The sequence below is a fragment of the Sinocyclocheilus grahami genome, unplaced genomic scaffold, assembly GCF_001515645.1.
Source record: "Sinocyclocheilus grahami isolate Dianchi unplaced genomic scaffold, SAMN03320097.WGS_v1.1 scaffold92.1, whole genome shotgun sequence".
In the NCBI taxonomy this organism is placed as follows: domain Eukaryota; kingdom Metazoa; phylum Chordata; class Actinopteri; order Cypriniformes; family Cyprinidae; genus Sinocyclocheilus; species Sinocyclocheilus grahami.
Window position 1 is genome coordinate 476,091 of NW_015505271.1, and position 17,469 is coordinate 493,559.

Below are 17,469 nucleotides of genomic sequence, written 5' to 3' on the forward strand. Positions count from 1 at the left end.
TTCCAATGACGCGTTTGTTCTTTTCGCTTCCTTATCGTGCTCGCACAGCATCTGTGCGCGACCAAACATCATTTTCCAACCTGCGTGGCACACCTGGCGAGCTGTGAATCACATATGCAGATCACTCAAATTTCGTATTAAAAAGAGAGACCTGTATTTGAGAGGAAGCGTCCCTTCGTTTTCTCTCAGAAGCGCGTGTCCACAGCATCTGCTTGTGTGTGCGAGCGACGCTCAGAGGAGTGAGGCGCGTGGAACCGAGAGCTACAATTGGTTTCGTGATGAGGAAAAGTGAAGGAGCAGGGCGTTGCGATCTGTTGTCTTGTCGTCTTTGAAAAAGCACAGGGCTCATCCTTGCTTATCACTGAATGCTGACTGAGGGATACGACTTGGAACTCTTTTTGCGTCACGAAACTCAATAATTTGACTTTTTCTCAAAAGGAGACATGGTCGATTAAACATTAATACGACATCAAGCCAAAAAAGAAAGAAAAGAACAACTTAATATTTTTTAAATAACATTGAACATTTTTCCCAATAGGAATGGATTCGCCCATCACTTCCATTGACTTTCAAAGTAACTGGACAAACACCACGGCACAGAATGAAACCGATATATACTGGAACCAGTTTGTGCAACCAGTTTGGAGAATAGTGCTCTGGGCAGTGGCTTACAGCACTATTGTCATCGTCTCCGTTGTGGGCAATATCACGGTGATATGGATCATTTTGGCGCACAAACGCATGAGAACCGTCACGAACTATTTCCTCGTCAACTTGGCGTTCGCTGAAGCGTCAATGTCCGCATTCAACACCGTTATAAACTTTGTCTACTCCGTGCACAACGAGTGGTATTTCGGACTCTATTACTGCCGATTCCACAACTTCTTCCCCATAGCCGCCGTCTTCGCTTCTATATACTCAATGACCGCGATTGCGCTCGACAGGTAAGTTCATTCGTTTCTGTTCACACTGTGGCACGCACCATACGCGCCGATCTCAGCAGTGCGCGTGAGGAAACGTTGGGTTTCTTTGCATGTTTTGTTGCTAGAAAAGTACAAAATATAAACTACATAAATGTATATAAAATAATAAAAGTGCACAACATTTAAATAATTAGTTCGATTCGTTCTTTAAACAGCCCCTTAAATAAAATAGCCATGGTTTCCTCCCGACTGTAGAAAATAACTGGTCATTTGATATTAGCCACCCCTGGTGAAAAATAGGAAAGATTCTGCTTTTCTGATGCTTCTTTCACTGCTTAGTAATTTTCATATTAATTTATTATGGTTTTACAGCAGTAACTGTAACCATGGTAGGGTAAAATGGAGGAAGATTTACTTTTAAATTGTAACATATTTAGATATATGTCCAGTATGCTGATGCATCATGTGTTGTTAAGGGGAGACACTGCAGGCAAAAGCACAGTTTTTTCATGCACCTGTCAATTTTGAAATTATGGGCTTTTTGGCTTTTAATAAAGTGTTTTTTCAGACTAGTGGAAAGAAAACATCCAAAAGACACTGTTAAGCGTTTCTTTTATAGCACTTTATCTATTTGTGTCAATAGATTTCAATTACAATGCATATTTTTAAAGGCCGTTTTCTCAAAATGAGTTTTTTTCTCCTACACTGAGCCATAAATCTCCACTTCAGTATAGGCTTACACACACCAAACTTTACATTTTTATTCCTGTCTATATTCTGAAGGTTTTTACAGAGGGATTTGTTCATATATCATTTGTTTGATTATATACAACATTTTATTTTCCCCAAAATTGTGAAAATATAGTGTTTTCTGGCTGTTCAAAGTATTTTCTGAATTATGGAGTAACAAAAAGAGATACCCAAAATTCCCTCTGTAAAAACATTTGCCTCTAGTATGTCAAATAAAATAAAAAATAAACAAGAATTTTGAAACTGGCTTCATCCAGTGTTCAGATTTTTGTACTAGAAATGTATGCAAATCAGCGCATATTTCATTAAAGAATGCCTCATTTGCATATTTAAACATAACATTTGACAAAACTTGTAATACAAACATTTTTTGCAATTATCAATGTAATCAATCAACTGGGTAAGTAAGGTGATAATTAGTAGTTCATTTTTTTTACGCTATTCACCTGCAGTGTAAAAAAAAAAAAATAAATAAAAAAAGGCTGATTAGTTGTCATAGCACAAAATGTAAAATTATTCAAAGAAGCCATCTTACCCCAAGGGTTTAATTTGATCGTTTCACTTCAAAATAAAAACAATATATATTTTTTTTTCATTCCACAAATGTAAAAACATGAATGTGTCCAAAATCCCTCATTAACAAACAGACACACACACACACACACACACACACAACTTTGATATTCAACATAATACAATGTCACAGATCACTGTTTGATCAATGACTGAATATTACACATGTTGACATTCACATGAAATGACAAAATTAATTAAATGTGATTTTGAGAAAAATAAGGTGGGGGGCATCTTACTCTACTGTTGACAGAACTATGTGTAATAGTATATTTTTTTCATTCCACAAATGTAAAAACATGAATGTGTCCAAAATCCCTCATTAACAAACAGACACACACACACACACACACAACTTTGATATTCAACATAATACAATGTCACAGATCACTGTTTGATCGATGACTGAATATTACACATGTTGACATTCACATGAAATGACAAAATTAATTAAATGTGATTTTGAGAAAAATAAGGTGGGGGGCATCTTACTCTACTGTTGACAGAACTATGTGTAATAGTAATGCTAATTATTGTTGCTAATAATTGTGAAATGTTTAGCAATGATTAGTACTGCCATCACAATACAAACACAAGTATTTGTATTGTAGCTCTTTTCAGGTCCATATTAGGAATTATCTGTCATTTGTCTGTGATGTCATATGATAGATGATAGTTATTTATCATCCCACTCATAACCTTCCATAGTCATTGTTTAGAAACCTTAATTTCTTTAGTGTGTGTGTGGTGGAGTGGTGATGAGGTAATTGTAAGAGTGCTGTGTCTGCCTTGTTTCTCCATTCAATTACCATGTGTAACATAAGGGATTATTCACAAGAGTGCCCAGATTTCAGGTAATGTCTGACCTTTCATTACCCTGTTCTAATTCTAAGATGCCATTTTTCCAACCTTTTGACACAGCACATTGAATACTCAAAAAACAGTGCCTGCTTTCATCTATCTACATGCAGAAACATGAACTTCTTTAAAATGCAATTACCTGAGAGACCCGTGGGGGAGATGGAGGGCAGGCTTCAGGGAAAGACGTGTGTTTCAGGTCCTTATAGAGGAAATACTTGTTGGAGAACTAATGGTTTATTTGGTTATTTATCTTAGGAAGATTCTTAGGAGGGGGGGGAGCAAGCCAAGATTACATTCTCTCTAAACATATTTTGAAGGATGGGGTTACAAACAAATATCTCTGATGAAAACTGCCTGATGATTTTTCTTGTAAAGAAGATGTTTATAAATGCCTAGAGCCTAGAGCCTAGAGCTTTTCATTAAGTACTTCTGGGAGTAGTTCTGAGAATAGAATGCTTCAGTAGAATTTTAGCATGTTTTATCTTCTGCCAGTTTTAAGTGATTTCTGTCAGGCAGTGATTTGATTACTATCAACTAATGGGCAATATGACTAATAGGAGGATTGAATAATAGGAGGATTGAAAATTGAAATATGCTCAAAGATGTAATGTAGAAGTAACATTTAATTAGCATTCTCAGAATGCTTGGTTTCTGACAAACCTTAAATAGTTTTAGATGAAACAGTTAAAGTCCGTATGAAATGAAAATGCACCCTATATTTATTTTCTAAATGTATGTATGTAAATGTACAAATCATCCATGCATTTAATTCTTCCCCTTAATTTTTAAAAAATCCAGTGAAAAGACATACTTCTCCAGTCATTTAGTCTAAACCCGCCCCATTCTTGCAATTGACTGTAAGCTCACATTCAGATTCGCCTCCATCCAATCAATAACTGAATAGAACCAAAACTCCACCCTACATTTTTTTCTTTTTGATAATCCATTTATCTAGGATGTCACAATACGAGCAAAAAAAATCTGTCTCTCCTACCTTTTATACTTTAAGAAGGTCCAGCACAATAACAAAGTAGTCATAAAAATATATTTATTATATATTTTAGATATTATTTTTTATATTTAAATCATATATACTATAATATTTATATTTCAACATTTATTTAGATGGATATTGATCTTTATTTTTCCTTACTGTGCATAAGAGTATAAAAATCCTCCAGTAAAACCCAGTTGTAATTAATTATTCCAATACAAACTCTCCTAGGCACTTTGGCTGAGGTGTTTTTCCTGCCCAGATCTCAGCTCTGTTGCTCTGGTTGAGTCATTGTTGCTTTGTTAACGCATGCAGACAGGTGTACATTCACAAACAGCAGCCAGGCTGTCACCTCTGTGCAAACAGATCACTTAGGTTGAGCTGTAGTGTGTGACATAATTGTGTTACGTGCTTTAGTAGCAATAAACGATTGCATCTCTGTCCAAATATAATATCTCACATTCTCATGTGTCTCACTTATCAGCTGTTTTTACTTCCTTATTTCATTTCTTGCATTTAAAAACATATAAAGGTGTTGACGAGCACACACTCCTCAAAGTCGAGTTGTGACGGCATGCTAAAGAGCATTTCTGTGCTGGTGAAATGACCCACGACTCTGAAATTCAAACTGTGATGTGTGGCAGGAATAAGATTCCTAATCAAATGATCTGCAGAAGCTACATTTGAAAGAAAAGTACTGCAAGCATCAAATGGTGTATCCGCACTGTCCATCTCTGCTCCCTCTAGCATGTTGTCGTTATTGATTTAGCCCTGATGCTGTTCAGACTGATGATCTGTTGCCCTGAGCTCCACTTATGTCAAACAGATGTGCTTGAATGCACGTTGGTGCTGCGTCTGACCTCTTCACCCGCTGGAGACTCTTGCATGAGTCTATTGTCAGTTCCTCATTGCTCACTCATCTTTTCTGGAACTGTATGTAATCATATTGTCCTTCAGGGCATTACTTTAACTGAGCACGACTGGAGAGGCTGAAAACAAATTTATGGAAAAAATCGGACTGTCCATCACTTATAAGCTTTTCTGTGTGTGTGTGTGTGCATGCCTGCTGGTGGTTTAACTGTAAGGTTTTCCCATTATCAGTGGAGTGGAAGTTCTCTCATTTTACTGAATTACGAATGTTAAGTTGACGTTTTGTTCTCTTTGATGTTTTATTTTTATACTTTGAGGCACTGAAATTCAAAGCAATAATTAATTTACTTGACCTTATTTTTCTAAACCCGTATGAACAGAAATAATGAAAAATGGGAATTGATCTGTCAAACTCCAAAATGATGAATGCACTATAAAACACCCATAAAAGATGATTTAGTAATGTTACCTTCTGTCAAAACCGCTAAAAATGTATTTCAAAAGTCATAGGCTATGGACTGCAAAAGTGGTGTGTTAAAACTATTAATTGTCAGATGCCATTAGTTTTTACATGTGGTGCAATATTTGCTACAAGTGCTACAGTGGAACTATAAGTTCAATCTGTTCTTCACACAGAGCTGTCATATTGCTTCAGAAGTAATTTTTTATGATACTTATATGATGTTTTTTTTGTTTTTTTGTCATTTGAAGCCAATCTTTCCGCTTTCACTTTTCTTATATGGAAAAGAGCAGGCAATATTCTGCATGCGCTTTCCCATATAATAAAAGTGAAAGGGGAAAGATTTGTATTCATGTTCACTTTTTTGTGTTCCGCAGAATAAAGTCAGTCATATGGGTAATGGTAATTCAAAGTGCTTTACATAAAAGTAAAATAATCATAAAAAAAATAATCACAAAAATAAAACAAGGAATTTAAACACATTATTTTTCACATATTTTACATTATTACAACACCTCTCTCCCCAGTCTGGCATGAACGGCTCGAATAGTTCCTGTATCAAATGAAGGCCCGCCTTCTGAAATACGAAATGTGCTGTGATTGGTTAGCTGGGCCAGTGTGTGTTGTGATTGGCAGCACTCGGCGCCTGGTCGGGAAATGACATGCCCCTTACCATAGCCGCCTGTGAGCTTCAGTGTAAATATTGCATCAAAATCAAATCAATTTGAGCGCGATTTATACCCGGATGATTGTAACCACTCTAAATTCGTCTGGCTTGGGAAAGCTAGCGTGTCTCAGACACAGTGATAGCACTCGTTGCCATCTCTAGTACAGCTCAACCAGGTCTCGTCCCATTCGTCGATATTTGTGATACAAATCCTGGAAAATATGCGTTGTAGTCCAAACGAGTTGTTGGTTGTAGTTTTTGAAAAGTGATTTCTGTTAAATCAAATATCTCCTTTTGAAGTGGACTTTGAGCTTTGTAACTTTGCAGATCTTTTTTATGCTCAAACAGCAACATTACAGACTAACTAAAGTTGAAAAAGTGAAAAAGCATAATAGGACCCCTTTAAAATAAATTGATCATTATTCAGGTTTTGAATCTAAAGGACAACTGTGAATAAGACTAGAGCATTCCAGGAAGTTAGAGACTAATTAAAAATAAGTTTAATCAGGAGAAGGAAATAAAAGTACAAAAAAAGTGAACTAGTCAACCTAATCAAGAGCTCTGCTTGTAGGGAGGGTGTCACAGAAGCCACCATTACTGCCATGCCTGGAGTTAATATACAGTAGTAAACCAGAGGAGACCTATAGAGATGTTAATCAGAAGTTAATTAAAACTTATGCTTCTGTTTACTCTTAATGATTATCATTAGCAATTCTTTTGAATTTGAAGAAGAAATGGAAAACAGAAATGCAATTCTCTTGCAAAATGCTGAGATATAGTTATAACCAGCAATGCAAAATGCTCACCTTTCGGGGAAATTTGCAGAATATGTGGCATACATGATTTGTGTTTTGCGGGTACGGCTGTTCTTGATGCCGGTGTGCATTTGACTACAGTAGCATTTCTTTAATCAAAGATCCGTCTCTGCTTAGTATTTTTTTTTTCATGGTGAAAACAAATTGTGGCAATTGCAAGGCTTTAGAAGGGCCAGGATTGGTATAGTCCACCCAACCAAATGAGATACAAAATTGTTTATTTATAGTTAAGAAGAAAAATCCTGTATACATGACAATAATTGCTTGAATACATGAACATAAGAACTACTTGCATGTGTATAAATGTAAAGAATAAATATAAGAAGTAATATCCTGGCTGAGCTCTCCTCTTCCAGTTGTGCACTTCTATTATTTGGCGAATGGTAAATGCAAGAGCTGACAATTTGAGTGATCAGTCCAATCCAGTAAAACAGTCCCTGATTGGTCATTACTCATCGTCCCTACCCAGTATACCCACCCACCTGAGATCCAGTTTCTATCCACCTTTTTCCTACGTCTCATGACACTTGGTGCGAATGATGGGAGTGACCTCTGTTAAACTGTAAACAATCAATCAAAGGTTCCTTCAATGAATGCAACATTAAGCATTTTTTTTAAACAAAAAAACAGGTGCAATGAGATGACATTATTCTACTAACCTTTCAACCATCAAACATGAACAAATCATTAACAAATTACTTTCAACAGACCATGAATAACCCCCAAAAACGTGATTATTTCTACAGCAAAATGTAGCCTTAATAAAAAATGTTCATTACCTGAACACTGAGTGGTAATATTGAGTGATTTTCCTCACTTTGACAGATATTGTATTTACCTGCTTTAGAAACAGGATAGAATTAAAAGAGGATTTTTTGGAGATTCTTAGAGCATTCTAATGAATTATTCATTGTACTTAAATTGGGAGAGTAGACCATAAATGCACAGTGTATGTTGTCTTTTTTCATACAAAGAAAAAAGGAAAATAATCAGGAGGAAAATAATTCAGCAGATTGAAATAGCTCTTGCCACAGATATTCTTGTTATACTATGTCACCAAAATACCAAGTGTTACGTTATTTTCCTGCCATCTGAAAATAGAACATGAAGGAAAATTTACAGCTCATTCAATCAAACGGACAGATAAGGATTATTTGTAGCGAAACCTTATGATTTGAAATGATTTGTTTCCGTGTTTTTTAGTGAAACATCCCCAGATCAGAAGTACCTCCCATAATCTAAAATGCAATAGACTATTTATGAAAAAGGGTAATTGGTTGAACTTTCCAACGTTTTGAAATGGCGTAGAAAAATAAAATGCATCATCATCATCATCATCATCATCATCATCATCATCATCATCATCATCATCATCATCATCATCATCATCATCATCATCATCATCATCATCATCATCATCATCATCATCATCATCATCATCATCATCATCATCATCATCATCATCATCATCATCATCATCATCATCATCATCATCATCATCATCATCATCATCATCATCATCATCATCATTGACACACATTAGGATCCCGGATGTCCTTTGGCTTAAGCGAAGTGGCATGTAATGCCACTCTATGATGATTATCTCAAGATCTACGCAGTGTGCTATGCTGTGTTTGGGCTTGCTTGAATTGAGAACACCTACTTTACATAAATGTATGTGACCTATTAGGGTTTACTAATGTTTGCTGAAGCTACAAACCAAAACGTGGCCCAAAAGCCGCATGTGTATACTGTTTACATGTACTTGGTGTTGTTTGGTCTATGTGAAACAAGTAACCTTTTCAACGATATATGACACAAGACATCTGTTGTGTATAACAGATCACATTTTCAAGTAAAGTCACATTTTTATTTTCAATTCAGGCATATATTTTTGACCTTTTTCTCTTTCAACCAAAAACAGACTGTCGGAATTTGTATCCCTGTTTTTATCTTATGTAAAATAATGTACTTTAGTTTGAGAGTATAGGCACTTAAGCTAATTTCACCAAGGTCCAATCACTTTAAAATGTCTGGCCTCGCCTCTGAATTGCAGTTTAGTAAATCAGTCAGATTAACTGAGAAACTTTTCAAAATTGATCAATGTTTGTGATTCACTAAAACGAAACATCTGATAAGAGTCATTCGCTCAAGAATCAGACTTCACTGGTCACACTGTATGTTTCACGCTGAGAACCAGTAACAGAACCGAACGCCATGAAAATCTTGGTTCTCAACTCTTGTAGAGACCACACATTGCACACAACTTTTGAGGAAAACAAAGCAATGTTTTACTCTTCAGATGAAATGCTGACAAACCTGGCCTTTAATACCATCTCACAGTCTGAAAGTGGTACATTAAGTTCTGCAAGGTTTCTTCCAACTCCAAATGAATAAGTTAAATAAATCCTGCCACAAGTGTATTCACTGTCCATATAACTGATAACTGATAACTAAGATCTTCTTTATTATTGCAGAGCTCATATTGTCACAATGATACACTAGCCTGTTGTATTAGAGCACAAACCCATAACTAAAAACTCCACAAATCAACTATTGTAGACGCTCAATAGATTTGTAAGCTGTGTGTGGGGGATTTACTCTCTGGACATTTTCATTCCGTTTTATAATGATAAAGCTCCATATTGGAGCAAATGATTTAAGAGGATTTATCTTAGATAACACTGAGATCTTTGTGAGCTGGACAGAGATGTGTGTGTGTGTGTGTGTGTGTGTGTGTGTGTGTGTGTGTGTGTGTGTGCGTGCGTGCGTGCGTGCGTGTGTGTGTGTGTGTGTGTGTGCGAGTGTGTGGATGTGATGAATCACTGATGTGTTGACAGAGCAGGACAATATCTCATGCTTTCAAGCACAACCCAAGCTGCAAATTATCAATGAAGATCACAGCAGGAAAATAAGAGTGGTTTAAATAGAGTGAAATGTGTGCTGAGAGCCAAATCCACAAGCAGACAGTTTGTCTTAATTTATACCACCAAGATTTTCTAAGGAAAGGGAATACGCTCTTTTTCTCTTTGAAGAGTTTCTCTTTGTTGGAGATAAGAAAAAATAAAAAACTTTTAAATATTTTTTATGTAATAAATGCTATTTAATGAGACTTATAATTAAGGCTCAAAATAACTCAATTAACATCAAATGTGACCCTGGACCACAAAACCAGGCTTAATTGAGAATAAAATTGAGATTTATACATCATCTGAAAGCTGAATAAATAAGGAAATAAGCATTGATGTATGGTTTGTTAGGATAGGACAATATTTGGCTGAGATACAACAATTAGAAAATCTGGAATCTGAGGGTGCAGAAAAAATCTAAACATTGAGAAAATCGCCTGTAAAGTTGTTAGCAATGCATATTACTAACCAAAAATTAAGTTTTTATATATTTACAGTAGGAAATTTACAAAATATCTTCATGGAATATGATCTTTACTTAATATCCTAATGATTTTTGGCATAAAAGAAAAATCTATAATTTTGTCCCATACAATGTATTTTTGGCTATTGCTACAAATATCCCCGTGCAACTTAAGACTGGTTTTGTGGTCCAGGGTCACAAATTAACGAATGCATTTCAGACTTTAATTTATTTGATTACATAAAATGCATTCTCCCTAACGAGAACGAAAACATTTAACACAAAAGTGCATTAAAAGAATAGTTTACCCAAACATGAAAATTTGCTGCTACAAGTGGCAAATTTTCTCAGGCCATCCAAGATGTAGATGACATTGTTTCTTCATCTGAACAGATTTGGAGAAATGTAGCATTATATCACTTGCTCACCGATGGATCCTCTGTAGTGAATGGGTGCTGTCAGAATGAGAATCCAAACAGCTGATAAAAACAACACAGTAATCCACAAGTAATTCACACGACTCCAGTACATCAATTAATGTCTTGTGAAGTGAAAAGCTGCGTGTTTGTGAGTCCATAATGAATAATAACTCTTCCTTCAGTGAAAAAGTCCATCATCTGTTGTCCCTCTCACATCAAAATCCACAGAATTGGAGAAAGCAATATTATGGACTGAGGACTCGTGTTTTAGCTGGAAACAATGGTTTAAAGTTAAAATCTCTTGATGATTTTGTTTCTTACAAACACAGCTTTTCACTTCACAAGACATTAGTTGATAGGCTGGAGTCATGTGGATTACTTGTGGATTGTTGTAATGTTTTTATCAGCTATTTGGGTGTAATGTGACATAATGTTAAATTTCTCCAAATGTCTTCCTGCGAAGAAACCAACTCTTCTACATCTTTGATGGCCTGAAGGTGAGTAGCTTTCAGCAATTTTGCATTATTGGGTAAACTATTCCTTAAATTGTTTAATAATTGTATTGTTGTATTAATAATAATTGTTTTTGTTTAATTTTGAATAATTATATTTCATTTTTATTCATTTTTTGTTCAACCGGAAATAAGCTTAAAGTAAAAAAATAATATATAAATATCTCTGTATACAACAGATGTGGAGCTTTCAGCACATCTGTCTTTTTCTTCCACAGATATATGGCCATCATTCATCCGCTGCAGCAGAGGATGTCTGCAACTCAGACGAAGGTGGTCATCGGGGTCATGTGGGTGCTGGCTCTCCTGCTGGCCTTCCCCCAATACTATTATTCCGACATGGACCAGCTGCCTGGCAGGGTGGTCTGCTACATCGACTGGCCTGAGTACAATGTCCTGGACTTCAAAACGATGTAAACATCTCACTTTTTTCTAATCAGCATGCTTATTGCCACATGCCTCGATTTGCCGATATTGGAAAATGGTTAGGTTGAATATTTGCTTCAGAAATGTAGATTTATGGCTGTAGGTGCAGAGAATTCCTTTTCCAGATCAGATTTCACCAACGTTTCCGGATATTACTGGAAATATTGTCTTTATTACTCTTGGAGTAATCAAAAATCAGTGCTGCCTTTTCCCTAAATGTTGGCTTATGTAACAACAGAGAGGAGCTTCATTACAAAGAAAACGCTAAACACAGGAAAGCCATGGTCCTAAGAGAGAGAAAAGACAAGAGTGCAAGACTATTAAAGCAAACGTAATTGGAAATATTGCCCAAGGGTAAATACAATGACTTTACAAGAGCAGATGCTAATGATTATTGTTCCTCCGTATTGTGGTTATTTACTCTCAAAAAGTTGGCTTGTATGCAGATCGACTTTAATCTGAAGTGCTGAGGTCTAATGTCAAGTGCTGTGAAAATGGTGTACAAAGCCATTGAGCCCAATAGAAGCCGAGATCATTCTGCAAAGAGTTTTTATGGACATCACTTTATTTCTGAAACACGGTGAGGACAGTTGCAGGGGAGGGCAGATGTGCCAGCTGTGATGTCACAAAACCACTTAAATCCTGAAATCCGATTTTGCACAAATAACTCGGCTAAACGGTGAACTGTTTCGACAAAAATTGTATGTGACGTACTGATCCGGATATCAGGTATCTATTGTGGAGTATTTGCTCATTTCCAAGTTGCAAAAAGAAATGCAAATCTTAACATTAAGATTAGAAATGTTCAAAAGCTCTTTTGATATATTATCGCAATAGAATCATGGTAGCATTTTTGGTGAGCATGTATCTGAGAACTGTGTGCTGGAGAGAACATTGCTGCCGTCGCTTATTAATAAACAACTACAGTGAGCACTTAGGAAAACAATAACAAATTCAAAAACAAATTACTTATTAACATACTAAACCTAAATCAAAACTTCTCAACAATATTGTTCTTCTTTATTAGATATATGACTGCTGTTATCTTTTTAGAGAAAGACACCAGAGAAAAATGGTGTTACTATGAATTATCACCCTTTGCCTTAGTAAAAAGCCTAATTTTTCTTTCTATCTCTCCCTTCTGTCTGTATTATTTTCTTTGTTGGATCACCTCTTTATATTTCAATTTTCAACTTTCTGGTGTACTTGTTCTATTCCTCTTTCTGTCTGTCTTTACTGCTGTGAGTGAGAAGTGCTAGTCCTTATCTGTTAGTTAGTGAAGGAGTCGTTTTAAGGCACCCAAGATGTTCCCTTAAGCACCCCACCGTCTCTCTCTTACTCACTAAAACTCATTTCACATTACTTCCATTACCGTGTCTTTCACACCACAGTTGAGCTGTGATATAACACTTTTTTGCTGGTGTACCAACCAGCTAACACATGAATCTGTCTACTGCACAGCATCTAGCCTACCTCCTCGGGCTGACAAACTGAAATGTTTTAATTATTATTAATCTTTTTATTATCATTTAATATAGAATTTGATATACTTACCATTAATTAAGGCACATAAGCAAAACAAAACAAAACAAAACAATTAGTAGTAGGATCTAACTGGTGTGACTTCATTAGCAAATGTCTTACTGTAAGGGATCCTAAATAGAATTAGAAATTAAGAAAAAGGGGAAGTAAAGTTTTAAAGTGCCACAGCAAAAACGTAAGATCCATACACAAATTTGCTTCTCAACTACTTTTATGTTGCTTTAAGAATGTCAGATATTTTTAAGTCCAAAAATACTGAGTAAGAATGATTTGCTGTGCACTGTACTCCAGTAACATCTAACAGCATCTTGATTCTGACAAACATGCAGGAAGTAAAAACTGAGCACAAGCATCTGCAGATCCATATGAGATTGGATGCGCTCAGCAGGAGACCAAACTGTCTTCAGCACTGTAAGCAGTAAGCTGTTCATCAACACCAGCTTAAAGATTAGACTCATACTATGGCAGTCATCTTGTTTGTCTTAAATTAGATATTTTATTTTAGCTCATCTCTAAATCTTCTGAGCTTCACACTAATTTCACACACAGAAACAATACCAGTCTGTGCATAGTCTGTGTGAAACTCTTAGCACAAATTGTAAATAATAAATTCACTCAATGAAAAGAAAAATCCCCTCAGATGCTCTTTTGTAAATCCACTTTTTAAATGTGTCATTGTCATCTAGTAAGCAACGGATAGCATGCTTAACAATCACACCGTCCACATGAAGGGATGTAGCACTTATTATTTTTATAATGAAGCTGTAATGACTTGTACAGATGGGTTAAGAGCGCCAAACCAAGATGAGACCTGTCTCACATTAATATAATAGATGAGTCTGATTAGAAATGACACCAGGTCTGTTTTATAGCACATGAACTGGGTTTGAAGTGTTGCACGGCACACTGTCTAGCTCTTATTCATGGCTTTGCCGTGTTGGGTGTTGTAATAGACTGGAGACACATGCCAGAGTATAAATAGTCCGGTGTTATGAAAGCTCACATGCGACATACCTGACATGAGCTCATGCTTATGTTTGAGTGCTGACAAATTATCTGTATGTAATAACGTTCACACAGGTTTACGTATATAATTCTGCTCTCACATACACACTCAGACCACCCAGAGGACTTGTTTTTTGCTCAGAGAAAGGCTTTTTGGTTATGTTTCATTTAAAGAGATAGTTCACCTAAAAATGAAAATTCTGTATTACTCATCCTCATGTCGGTCCAGGTCCAAACCTGCATAATTTTCTTTCTTCTGCAGAATACAAAAGAAGATAAGGCTGTAAGATTCATTTAAATATTGCGATATGGGTTGGTGTGATTATCAAATCACAAAAGCTGTGATTTAATTAAATATACGTGTTGCTTGTTTCTGAGTGAAGTGCGGCACTGTGTTCATTTATATGCAAGAAGCTCATGAGTCAGTGTTTTCAGGATCTCGATTTGCAGTAAATGCTGCTCCACACAAATTAATCTCTGAATTTGCTCTTAATCTGAATTGTTTATAATGTGCATTTGAAAATGCAACATGCACCAACCATCTTCCCATACTTATAAACAAAATAGATCTTTCAACCATCTTTCTAAACTTATAAACAAAAGAGATGCTTAAGGCTCCCTGCAGTTTTCTGCCAAAACAAAAACTTGATGGTAAAAACTTGAAAATTAAGAAATTAAGACGGCCATAAAGTTTTATAGTATTGTAGTCTTTTATAGCATACTATTTCATTTTAAATACTCTATTTTTATTTTATAGTGAAATATTGTGTCATCATTAATAGTCATATTGATATATAATCACCAAAGTTTTGGCCTGGTAATGATCACAACAAACCTGGAGCTTTTTTCTTTTATCAGCTTAATTCTGATCATTTTTATCAGAAAAATCGCAAACCATGCAGTCCTATCCCAGGGACTTTAATTTGTGAAAAAAAACTGACCATTTTCAGAATATCTTTCTTTGTGTTCAGTAGAGCAAAGACAGTCATACAGTTTAGAACAACATGAGGGTAAGTAAATGAGGGCAGAGAGACTTATCCAACAAATAATCTAAAAATAGGCGCCACAGTTTATCAAAGGTCCTTAAAGAACCATTGAGTGACCGTCTAACTTTTTCCAGTTTTACTGCAAGTAAACACCTCTTTTGGCTATGTATCAAAAACACTGACCGTTTTCAGAATATCTTTCTTTGTGTTCAGTAGAACAAAGACAGTCATACAGTTTAGAACAACATGAGGGTAAGTAAATGAGGGCAGAGAGACTTATCCAACAAATAATCTAAAAATAGGCGCCACAGTTTATCAAAGGTCCTTAAAGAACCATTGAGTGACAGTCTAACTTTTTCCAGTTTTACTGCAAGTAAACACCTCTTTTGGCTATGTATCAAAAACAGGGGGTGAGGCATGTTTCCATTTTAAAAGGATGAGATGTCTCACTGTTGGGGGTTCGGTGCCTTGCTCAAGAGTCTCACCTCAGTCATGGTATTGAGGGTGGAAGAGAGCACTGTACATTCACTCCCCTCACCGACAATTCCTGCCAGACCTGAGACGCAAACCTGCAACCTTCGGGTTACAAGTCCAACTCTCTAACCATTTGGCCACAACTGCCCCCATAGTAAACCCAGGTAATGGTAGCTGAGAGCAGATAACAGAGTGCAGAGAGAGGCTTGCTGAGGATTGTTCCAGGTAGGCCCAACAAAGGAGTTCAGAATTCAAATTATTCCTCCAATATACATTTTTTCTGGCTATTGCAAGCCCAATAGTAGTGCAAGAAATTTGGGAGTGCAAGGCCTCCTTTATTTTATTCATCATTTAAATAAACAGCCAAACCTGATACTGCAAAAGTGCACTTGAAGCATTTGTAAACACAGTGACTTATGAATATACTTCAATGGTACAACTGGCAGTCCAGCTAAAATAGCTAGATACCACATTATCTTTCCTCAAAAAAAGGTTCTAAGAATTGAGTTCTGCGTGACTACAAAAAGTGCAGAGATGTATGATGTTATCTCAGCATCCCACCACTGATCTGACCCTTTCATCGTGTTCTTTGGCTCTGTTTGATAGTGGTTCACAGATAACAGATTACTCCGCCATCCCTACCTGAAAACTGACAGCTCACTAACAGCATGTGGCCAGTCTGTTTCAGTTTGCCTAGCCTGGAACTTAGATGTCTTTTTGGGCGACCCACAGGCTTTTTGCAGGCTTCATCTCTCTCTTCCTCCGTCTCTCTTTCCTTCTCAGCTCTTGCAAGAAAAGGGGGAAATTGAGCTCTACTCAATCTGGATTCTGACAGGGTGCGCTCTGTGCGGCATTGATTTCTGCAAATTGCCATGAAACTCAACCAGAAGAACTGGCGGTGCAGCTAGCTAGATTTTGTCCAGAGATTATAGACACAAAATGCTCCACAAATATGAGCTATAATGAATTATTAGTTCTAATGAGGTGTCTAAAGACAGAACAATACATGCAGACAACAAAAGACATCCGGTAGCTGTTATAGAAATTTATAAAGAAGAGATCTGCAGAGGGGTCAAGTGTGCAAAAAGGGGTCAAATAACTAACATTTCAATAACATGTCAATATAATTTTAGGCTTTTGAAATGAGAAATACCCATGCTTACGAGAGAAAAACTTTTGTCACTTTTGATCAATTTAAAACGCCATGCTACATTTTTTTCAGGATACTTTGATGAACAGGTTGTTCATTAGGCAGTCGTGGCCTAATGGTTAGTGAGTCAGACTTGTAACCAAAGACCATGGGTTCAAGTCTCAGTACCATCAGGGATTGTAGGTGGGGGAGTGAATGTACAGCACTCTCTTCCACCCTCAATACCATGAGGTGAGAACAGCAAAAATGGCTGCCCACTGCTTTGTGTGTTTGTTCACTACTCACTGCTGTGTGTGCACTTGGATGGGTTAAGTGCAGAGCACTAATTCTGAGTATGGGACACCATACTACACGTCACATCACTTAAAAAAATAGAAAGTGCTGAATAAAAGGATTAATTAAAAAAATTTAATTTAAATTAAAAAAATTTAATCTTACTAATGTATATGAAAATATTTTATATTTAGTAATATTTAGATTTATTATTCATTTTTCACCCTACAAACATGAATAAAATTCATAAAGCAACAATACATAAGAACACAAGAACACAAATAGAACACACATTTCTAAATTGCCTAGAACACAAATTACACCAAAATAAATACATTTTAAAATAATGTATTCATTTACATTTTATCCCTCTTAAATTACTCTTATTAACTCATTG

General features: G+C 36.1%; 1 protein-coding gene across 1 annotated transcript; it reads left to right on the top strand.

Moving 5' to 3' along the window:
• Nucleotides 1–540: 540 nt before the first annotated feature.
• Nucleotides 541–11,633, top strand: LOC107587419 (substance-P receptor-like). The gene is made up of 2 exons (XM_016275220.1): nt 541–944; nt 11,435–11,633. Exons 1-2 carry the CDS (start codon nt 541–543, stop codon nt 11,631–11,633), a joined length of 603 nt encoding a protein of 200 aa, XP_016130706.1.
• Nucleotides 11,634–17,469: the final 5,836 nt, after the last annotated feature.

Bases quoted from the DNA above. Each gene is read 5' to 3' on its own strand.
- LOC107587419 (XM_016275220.1), top strand. From the start codon at position 541: ATGGATTCGCCCATCACTTCCATTGACTTTCAAAGTAACTGGACAAAC. The intron at 945-11,434 runs GTAAGTTCATTC...TTTCTTCCACAG, and splicing joins ACCGCGATTGCGCTCGACAG to ATATATGGCCATCATTCATC.